This window comes from Artemia sp. Qi Xiang Cuo, chromosome 17 (assembly GCF_049724085.1).
Source record: "Artemia sp. Qi Xiang Cuo chromosome 17, ASM4972408v1, whole genome shotgun sequence".
NCBI lineage: Eukaryota > Metazoa > Arthropoda > Branchiopoda > Anostraca > Artemiidae > Artemia > Artemia sp. Qi Xiang Cuo.
In genome coordinates this window covers 29,817,634-29,828,096 of record NC_142810.1, presented here as the reverse complement: position 1 = coordinate 29,828,096, position 10,463 = coordinate 29,817,634, and the positions used below count along the sequence as shown (strand labels likewise).

At 34.6% G+C, this 10,463-nt stretch overlaps 1 protein-coding gene across 1 annotated transcript in view; it reads left to right on the top strand.

Annotated features, from left to right (window-relative positions):
- Window positions 1–968, top strand: part of LOC148942086 (N(4)-(Beta-N-acetylglucosaminyl)-L-asparaginase-like) — a 124,198-nt gene extending 123,230 nt beyond the window's left edge. Inside the window, exon 7 of the mRNA XM_089103708.1 lies at window positions 529–968. Within this exon, the coding sequence (XP_088959834.1) occupies window positions 529–613 (85 nt within the window). The 3' untranslated portion in view covers window positions 614–968. The remainder of the gene's footprint in view (window positions 1–528) is intronic.
- The last annotated feature ends 9,495 nt before the right edge of the window (window positions 969–10,463 follow it).

Genomic DNA, 10,463 nt, shown 5'->3' with positions numbered 1-10,463 from the left:
CCTGTGAGATGGGACAGTTGCAAACCACTTGGTCGGCTCACCAAGTTTTTTTCTGCTTTCGTAATTACGAATAATGCACTTTCTAACCATTTCTCATTGATTGACGCAAACATACTAATCCATAAGTGCACAAATAAGGGGGAGGAGCTTTTTGTTCGCACCGAGAATGAAGAGCCAGAAATCATCTGCGATAAACTTACTGCTAATTATATAAACTGTGAATGTAAGGTACCCTTATGAAGAACTCATCATACCTTGCATATCCAAAGATCTATTCTGTTCGATTATTTAGTGTTTTGCATCAGCATATCAATGAAACACGCTTAAATTCATACCCCGATGCATAGGGCTTGATGAATCTCTTGTTGTTTATCATTTCCTATCATTTCATAGGGTTCATTAGGGTACTGAAAGCTACTAAATATAATGTGATTTAAACTTGTATTTATTTTCCTATTGGTCAACATTTTATCAATCACCATTTTATCAAACATCTTATCAGGTAATATCGAAGAATTTCTCTTTTAGGTATTCAATTGCAAGTCCAACCTTAGATGGGGTACAAGTAATCAACGTACCCTGCAGAACACTGGCCTCACAGTCCGAACTCTAATTGTTATATTCAAATATCTGTTTTATCTATTGAAATTTGTTGTTCTTGCAGAATGTAACACTGATATCTAATACGTCATGTACCCTTTAGCTGCTTTAGGCTTTAGAGTTTTTTTTTTGTCTCGAAATCAATGATTCCTGAAGACCTGATCCTGATGATCCTGATGATCTTGATCCTGAAGACCTGATACCTGAAGACCTGTATCCTGATGGAACTTGCTTTGAATGAATAGTTAATACGAAGCAGACTCGCAGTTTCTTGCTCAATGATAAAGTGATAACGTTTGACCACCGCAAGCTTTCTCCTTTAGATCTAAAAATTTAACTTGTGCTTTTAAGCGGATTTAGAAATAAAAACGTTTTTATTTAAAATGTCTGTTGTTTTTTTATTTAAACTATTCTTTTATTTTGTTTAACAAATAATTTTTATCTTTAATATTAAAAACTGTTAAAATATGGCTTAATTTTTGTATTTCCCAAAAATGGTTAAATTTCCAATCCAAACGCGTTTATTCAATAAGGAAAGAGGCTAATTCTAAACTGTCTGATGCTTAATGTTAAATTGGAAAATATTTTGAAAATGTTATTCTTTCTTTTTTTTCTGATGGGGCTCATTTGATTGGAATTCAGAAGTCCTAGTACCCTTTTGAAGAATCAAAAGGGAATGAAGTGCAATCAGCCCCCCCCCCCCCAAGCCCATCACTCCCCAAAACACACACAATCAAAATTTTAAGAGAGCTATTTTGTTCAGCATTCTTGAAAGGTCTAGTAATTATGTTTTTGGGGATGTCAACCTCCTTAAAGTCCTCAGGGCAAGGACTGTAAGTTAGGCAATTCATTCATTGTTTACATATAGTCTATGTTATTGAGAAAGGTATGCATGCTTCCAAAGCCGTATCCAGGGGGGGGGGTAGGGGGTTTGACCCCCCCCCCCCCCGAAACGTTTGTCTGACTCGGAAAAACGTAACAAAAATGGACATAAATAAATTTTGAATGCGTTTTTTTTTGTTTTTTTTGTGTACCCCCCCCCCCCCCCGGAAAAAAATCCTCGAGTAAAACCCCCTACGAAAAAAAATCCTGGGTACGGCCTTGCATGCTTGAACTTTACTTTACAAAGAGACAAAGGGCATTCAGGTGAGCTTTTCAAAGAATGTTGTGGGGAGTGTTGAACTATATCGAAACGCGTTTTGTGGTCTTATGTGTATACGGATTGTCAAAAGGGCGTAACTCAGGAATGACTGAGTATATTAATTTGGAACTTTCAGGAAATGATAAGGGTGATGATCAAAAAGACAATATTTGTATGCTATCAATACTTCTACAACTACTTCACCACTGCTGCTACTACTACTTCTATTACCACACTACTCCATTTACAATATTGAGGGGAAGTTTGAACTAAATCAAAAGACATCGTGTGCTTGCACATTATCAAAAGAGCGTATCTCAAGAATTGATGTAGGGATTACGTTGAAACTTCCAGAGAATACTTAAAGGGGAAGATTATCTGACCAAAAGGGTCAGATGATTATGGGGATGATTTGACCAAAAATGTGTATAAATTTATAAACACTCCTAAAAAACATGCAAATGTTAACGTCCAGCAGGATTTTCTTCTAAGATGTAAGAAGGTGGAAATTGTGCCACCTTTACTAAAATTCAATTGACATTTGGGCACTTTCAAGGAAGAAAAGTTTGAACGAAGCTTACTCTCAAGACTTTAAATCACAATATTAAGGATAAAAGTCGAAAAAGAGCTTTAATAGGGAGAGATAAACTTTCCCTGGAAAATATTATATCAAAAAAGGTTAGTGTAAGTGACTTTTGTCTTATTCAACAAACAGGAAAAAATCACTTCAATCATGACTTTCACCTGTCCAGAAAAAGATTACTGAAAAATTTGTAGAAATTATCAACAAAGAATATGGTAATATCTTCGTCAATTCTTGGACCAGGTATGGTTAATTTATTATAAAGAACTTTAACGATACAAGAACAATCAGTGCTAGAAAAAGGTCCGAAAGTTTGTTTTAAAACGAATAAACTCCCCGTAGAGGACATTATTTTGTCAATAGAAACCCCTTTGCATAAAACCAAAAATGTAATAATAGATGATGGCATAGTAAAAGTTTTTATTGTGAAAGCTTTTTCTAATGTTGTTTCGAAACCGGAATTTCCTAGTATAACCATCAAAAACATTATAATTCTAAAAAACTTGAAAAAGGATTGTTCAATTACCATTACAAAAGCAGATAAGAGTAACACTTTAGTTGTCATGAATACTGAGGACAACGAACCAATATTAGGGAGTTTGTTAAATCATAAAAACGCACACAAGAACCTATCGTATAATCCGACAGCCTCATTTGCATACAAGTTTAAGTACTAATTAAAGTGTTTAAGCGATGATGGAAGAATAGCACCTCAACTTTATTACAAAAGCCTGCCACTCAGTTCCTTGTGCAATAAGTTATACTGATTTCCAAAAATCCATAAGCCTAACCTACCATTACGACCAATTTTGTCAAGTACAAGGTCATCAACAAGTAACTTGAGCCGATGGTTAGCGTCAATCTGACAGCCATTTTTATATACAAAGATTTTTTACACTAAAAATTATCCAGAATAGGCTGAACACCTAATATGATTATAATCTTCTTCTGACTTTTTGCTTTCAAGATTCGATAATGTATCACTGTGAACAAATACTGATGCAGAAGTAGCCGAAACTCTTCTAGAAGGAGAGCAGTTCAGAAATTTGGACTTGATTAGCGGAAAAACCGATTTGGAAGTTTCTATAATTATGTATTTAGTAAGGATGTGCAATAAGTTCTCTTATTTTTTTTCAATTCAGAGGGGAGTATTTCGAACAAATAAATGGTTGTTTACCTATGGGGGCCCCTTTATCCCCTTTATTAGCTAATATTTTTATGGAGAATACTGAAACAATTGCGTTAGATTCATATTTTTTAAACATATTTTTTGGGGCCGGTATATGGATTAAATAATTTAAGCATAGGATTATGGGGAAGAGGAATTAAAATGATTGTTGTAGTATCTTAATTGTTTGGGGGGGGGGTATTTAAATTTTATTGTTGAATTAGAAGAGAATGGAAAACTTCCTTTTCTTGATCTTCTTTTGAAAAATGAAAATAGTCTGGATTTTAAAATTTACAGAAAACCGACAAATAACAATAGATTTTTGTCTTGCAGTTCCAGTCACGCTCGCCAAGTAAAAATTGGTTTGATTATTTCTTTAACTGACCGGATATTTAGTATTTACTCTCCAAAATTTTTTGAGGAGGAGTTGTCTTTTCTAAGGAAAATACTAATAAGCAACATGTATCAAGAGTGGCTAATTAACCAGACTTTTTCAAAAATAAGAAAAAGGTTTCTAGAGATTTCTGAGGAAGTCTTGGAGACAACTCGGGAAAAGGCTGTTTTTTGTTCCTTACCATATGTACCCGGGCTAAGTGAAAAACTTAAAAGAATTTTACAAAGTAATGGTCTAAGAGTAGCTTTAAAGAGTAATAATACTTTGGGTAGTTTTCTGAATTCTAGGAAAGATCTAACTTCATTGGGGCAACAAAGTGGGATTTATCAGATTCCATGTACTTGCGGAAGCTGATATGTGGGACGTACTAACCAGAGTTTGGAAATGAGATTATTACAACATAAAGATTATATTTCTTCAGCTTTAAAGCAAGATTCTAAGTCTGAAGATTTTACTTCAGCCCTTTCAGAACATATTTTCAATTTTCCAGACCATTTTATTTTGTTCGAGAAAGTCTCTTTGATTTCTAGGGATCGGGGTTTAAAGCAAAATTTTCGTGAAACTCTTGAAATAAAGAAAATCTTATTCAAGAATATTGCTTTGAATCGGGATACAGGTGAATTTGGGCTGAATTCTATCTATGACAATTTATTAAAATCTGACAGAGTAAAGTTCAATTCAGTTCATTCAATGCACCCGGAGTCAGTTCATTCAATGCACCCGGAGTAGTAACATCCCTGTGCGAGCGCTGTGTAAAATTCGCTGTGAAATATCTTGGGCGTTCGTTTATCGATCTATTTGAAAATTATGAACATTATTGGATAGAGAACAATACAAAAAATTATTTGATAAGTTGACAAGTGAAGTATCTTTGGCGTTCGTTTATCGAGCTATTTAAAAATTATAAACATTATTGGATACCAATATGGTTAAGAAAAGCGGAAAGCGATCAAGACAAAGCGATTTGGACGAGTCTAGAGGGTCCACGGAATCGACTGATAATTTTTCAAAGTTGGATAAAATCCTTGCAATCGTCGAAGAAACTAAGAATGTTATTTCGGAATTAAAAAGGGAAATCAGTGACATTAAGTCTGGTTTAGCGTCCCTAACGTCTCGTGTTGAAGATTTGGAATTAACAAAAGTGACCCACGAAAATGAGTTATCCAGTATTAAGCAGGAAATATCGGCACTACGTAAACAAATTGCAAAGGAACCCGGTTTTGGTGAGTTAGCTACGAGAGTCCTTGTGGTAGAAAACATGGATAGAAGAAGGAATATTATTCTATGGAACATTAAAGGTGAATCTAAGTCAACAGCTAAGGAGCATGTTAACGCCTTACTTTCCCAACATCTTGGGATTAATACCCAATTTGAACTACTTGAGTTTACGGATCGATTTATCAAAATCCAGCTCCAGGATGATAAGGACAAATTCTGTATCCTTCAGGGAAACAAGAAATTGGGTGAAAACCCGTTCAGAAGAGTAGCCGGAAGTGAATCTCCCTATGTCTATATAACAGATGATGTGACAAAAGGTGTTCGTGACATTCGTAACTCCCTGAAAATCAAACAGAAAGAATTGAGAGAAAAGGGAGTCAGTGCTTGGATCCCCCCAGTCGTCCCACCTGTATTATGCTTGATTGAGAATGAGCAAAAAGTGAAGCTTAAATGGTATAATGTCGTATAAGTCAAATGCATAAAAAATGTATCGGAAGTGGATTAAAGTGGTTTTTTAGTATGTTTGAGTGGATTTATGATTGTAGTTAGTTGTGATTTAGCTCAGGTATCCGCGATTAAATTGCGCTCGCCTTCGGGTGATGATAAGGATAATGGTTAGAGTGAGTATGATGTCAAATATTGTTTATGTATTACTTTTTTGTTCTTATTTTTTATTTTCGATATTTTTGTTGCCTTTTATTTTTTTTCTTTCTTTTTTTTTCTTTTATTTATATCGGCTCACGGAGATGGGATGCAAAATTTTTGTTGAGTTTGGATTATGGATGAGTTAAGTTTTGTAGAAATTCCTGCTGGTAGGCTGGAGGAACTTGAAAAAAAATCCTCTTGATATTAATAAATTTTTTCATTGTTTTTCGTCACAAGATCAAGATTTGCCATATTATTATAAGGCACATAAAAATAAATATTTATTTGTTCATTATATTCCACCTTTAAATAATCAATTTAAACGACTGTCATTTTGGAATTGTAGAGGATTAAATAGCAGCTTAAATTTTTTGCATGATTTTCTTAAAGGGTTGTCAACAAATGTGTTAGGAATTTGTGAGACATTTCTTGATAAAAATAATACATTCCAACATTAATAAAATTATAAGTTTTTTCATGCTAGTCGAAAACAGAATAAGAGAGGAGGAGTTGGTATTTTTATACGAGATGTTTTTGCATCTTCTTTACGTAATGAATTTATGGTTTGGAATGTTGAGATGCTATTTGAGAGTTGTGTAGTAGAAGTGAATGATGGAAGAAATACTTTTTTGGTAATTGTAGTATATCGGCTACCATCGTCTAGTATTCAAGAGTTTTCAAGTCAATATGCGTCGTTGTTGGATGCCCTCACCCAGCAACACCATCCAGTTTATGTAATGGGGGATTCTAATATTGATTTAATGCGACATAGTGCTTCAACATCGAATAAGGGATTAGAATTTTTGAATATTTCATTTTTACATGTTTTGTCACCTACTTGTTTACTACCATCAAGAATCTGTGATAACCATGCAACTCTTATTTATAACATTTTTACATCTGAAAATTGCCCTGATACCCATATTGTTTTGAATGACACATCTGATCATTGTGTTGTTGTTTGACTTCTCTGGATCAGGAGTGGAACTTGAAAAGGGACGAAAAAAAAGTTATAAAAGGATAATTAACCAAAAAAAGATTGATGAGATGAAAGTAAAAATAGGAGATATAGATTGGAATGATGTCTTAAATGTTGAAGACCCGAATCAGTCAATTGTTTTATTTTATAGTAAATTTAACCAAATATTTGACCAAGTATGTCCTATGGTATTAAGAAAGAGTAAGGATTAGCCTCGTAAACCATGGGTTACTGAAAACCCGTTAAAGAGTATAAAAGAAAAAAATAGATTGTATAAGGTGAAGATGCAGTACCCAAATGAAATTAATATTGAAAATTTTAAAAAATATAAAAATCGGTTAACTCTTGTTCTCAGAGAAGCGGAAGCAAAATATTATCAAAATGAATTTCGAAAATGTGATTCACCTCGGGAAACATGGAAATTAATAAAGGAAAAAATGAATAATGTTAAAACAAGAAATATTCCATCTCACATTACAAGTCATGAAGGAGTCAAGATAACTGAAGAGAGAGGGATTGCGGAAGCATTTGCTGACCATTTTATAAAAGTTGGACATGGTCTGGTGGATCAAATTTCTGCTGGAACACATAATCATATAAAATATTTACCAAATAAAGTAGATAAGACTATATTTATGTACCCTATCCGGTTCTCGGAATACCAAAAAGCCGTTACTAGTTTGAAAAAGGGATTTTGGGCAGGATGTGATGGTATATCGACTTCTCTGTTTAAAGAATCAGCCGGTGTACTTTTTTAGTCGCTTTTATATATTTTCAATTCTTGTACAAAAAATGGATATTTCCCAGTTTGTCTTAAAGTAGCTAAAATTTTACCTTTGTTTAAAAAATGTGATAAAGATAAACTAAACAATTATATGACTATTACTATTTTATCACCTGTTTCTAAAATTTTTGAAAAGATAATAAAAAGTAGATTTATTTCATTTCTGGAAAAGAATAAGTTTTTTTCTCCTCATCAGTTTGGTTTTTTGAGTGGTAGATCAACAGAGCAAGCTGTAGCTGCTTTACATCATTTCTTATCAGAAGTAGTATGTTAACTTATACTTTGCATGCCCCAATAGCAATCTCCATGTTATTTGCATGCCCCTATAGGAATTCCACATTCCATGGCACCTTTCCATGGCAGATTACCAGACTGGTTATTTGGCAGTGTATAATGTGGTCAAACATGTTTTGAGAGTATGGTCGTAATAATATTTTGTGGTCATACAGGTTTTCTTCTGTTTTTGTTGTCAATTGCACAATGAATGTACGTCATGAGTTCACGTGCACATTCTTAAAAAACTGGTACATTTAAAAAGGGGTAATGAGATTTGTGAATTGGAGTGTAGGATTCGCGAATTTGATCCTATTAAGGTGGAGAAAAAAAGAAAAGGGTTTAGCATTTGCAAATACTTTAATGTGTTGTCAATTTAAAATAGTTTAGAAATAAAAAAATTTAACAAGAAATGACTGAAAAGTGTTTTGGGGGAGACGGGGTGATTGCGTACTGTATAATACACATGTGATGTTTGGACAGTGTTGTCAATTTAAAATAGTTTAACGTCCCCTGCGTCACCCCATTTCTGCGGGCAGGGGCGGGGGGGGTCAATTTTAGAGGGAAAACCAAAAATACTCAGAATCGAAAATAAAAGGGATCTGCCTCAAGGGGAAGGCTCAGAGGCCATCGTTCCCCCATTTCTGAGGGCAGGAGAGGGGGGGGGTTCAATTTTGGAGGGAAACCAAAAATACTTAGAATCGAAAATAAATGGGATCTGCCTCAAGGGCAAGGCTCAGAGGCCCTTCGTTCCCCCATTTCTGAGGGCCGGGGGGGGGGGGTTCAATTTTGGAGGGAAAACCAAAAATACTCAGAATCGAAAATAAATAGGATCTGCCTCAAGGGCAAGGCTCAGAGGCCCCTCCTTCCTCCATTTCTGAGGGCAGGGCAGGGGGGTCAATTTTGGAGGAAAAACCAAAAATACTCAGAATCGAAAATAAATGGGATCTGCCTGAAGGGCAAGGCTCAGAGGCCCCTCCTTCCCCCATTTCTGAGGGCAGGGGTGGGGGGGGTGGTTCAATTTTGGAAGGAAAACCTAAAATACTCAGAATCAAAAATAAACGGGACCTGCCACATGGGGAAGGCTCAGAGGCCCCTCCTTCCTCCATTTCTGAGGGCAGGGGAGGGGGGGTCAATTTTGGAGGGGAAACAAAAATGCTCAGAATCGAAGATAATTTACATTCGTCTTAGTTTTTTTTACGATGCTCCTTATTTCTAGTTGAAAATGCTTATTTTTTAATTTAATTGGGAATGAAAAGTCAAACTCTAACATAAGGAACAAGATATTTTGGAGGGGGTAGCTAACTTCATATACGGGATAATTTCCATTAGTCTTAGTTTTTAATGATGCTCCTTATTTCTAGTTGAAAATGCTTATTTTTTAATTTAATTGGGAATGAAAAGTCAAAGTCTAACATAAAGAACAAGGTATTTCGGAGGGGTAGCTAACTTCATATACGGGATAATTTCCATTCATCTTAGTTTTTAACGATGCTCCTTATTTCTAGTTGAAAATGCTTATTTTTTAATTTAATTGGGAATGAAAAGTCAAAGTCTAACATAAAGAACAAGGTATTTCGGAGGGGGTAGCTAACTTCATATACGGGATAATTTCCATTCGTCTTAGTTTTTAACGATGCTCCTTATTTCTAGTTGAAAATACTTATTTTTTTTAATTTAATTGGGAACGAAAAGTCAGTCTAACATAAACAACAAGGTAGTTCGCAGGGGGGTAGCTCACTTTATATACGGTATAATTTCCATTCGTCTTAGTTTTTAACAATGGTTCTTATTTCTAGTGTGAAAATGCTTATTTTTTAATTTAATTGGGAATGAAAAGTCAAAGATAAAATAAAGAACAAGGTATTTCGGAGGGGGTAGCTAACTTCATATACGGGATAATTTCCATTCGTCTTAGTTTTTAACGATGCTCCTTATTTCTACTTCAAAATGCTTATTTTTTAATTTGATTGGGAATGAAAAGTCAAATTCTAACATAAAGAACAAGGTATTTCGGAGGGGATAGCTAACTTCATGTACGGAATAATTTCCATTCGTCTTAGTTTTTAACGATGCTCCTTATTTCTAGTTGAAAAGGCTTATTTTTTAATTTAATTGCGAATGAAAAGTCAAATTCTAACATAAAGAACAAGGTATTTCGGAGGGAATAGCTAACTTCATATACGGGATAATTTCCATTCGTCTTAGTTTTTAACGATGCTCTTTATTTCTAGTTCAAAATGCTTATTTTTTAATTTAATTGGGAATGAAAAGTCAAATTCTAACAAAAAGAACAAGATATTTCGGAGAGGGTAGCTCACCACATATACGGGATAATTTCCATTCGTCTTAGTTTTTAACGATGCTCCTTATTTCTAGTTCAAAATGCTTATTTTTCAATTTAATTGGGAATGAAATATCAAATTCTAACATAAAGAACCAGGTATTTCGGAGGGGGTAGCTAACTTCATATACGGGATAATTTCCATTCGTCTTAGTTTTTAACGATGCTCCTTATTTCTAGTTGAAAATGCTTATTTTTTAATTTAATTGGGAATGAAAAGTCAAAGTGCCAGAATGGTTGAAATCCACTAGCTAGGAAGTGGGGTCTTAGTCTACCAGCCAGAATGGTTGAAATCCACTAGCTCAGAAGTGGGGTCTCAGTCCACCAGCCTGAA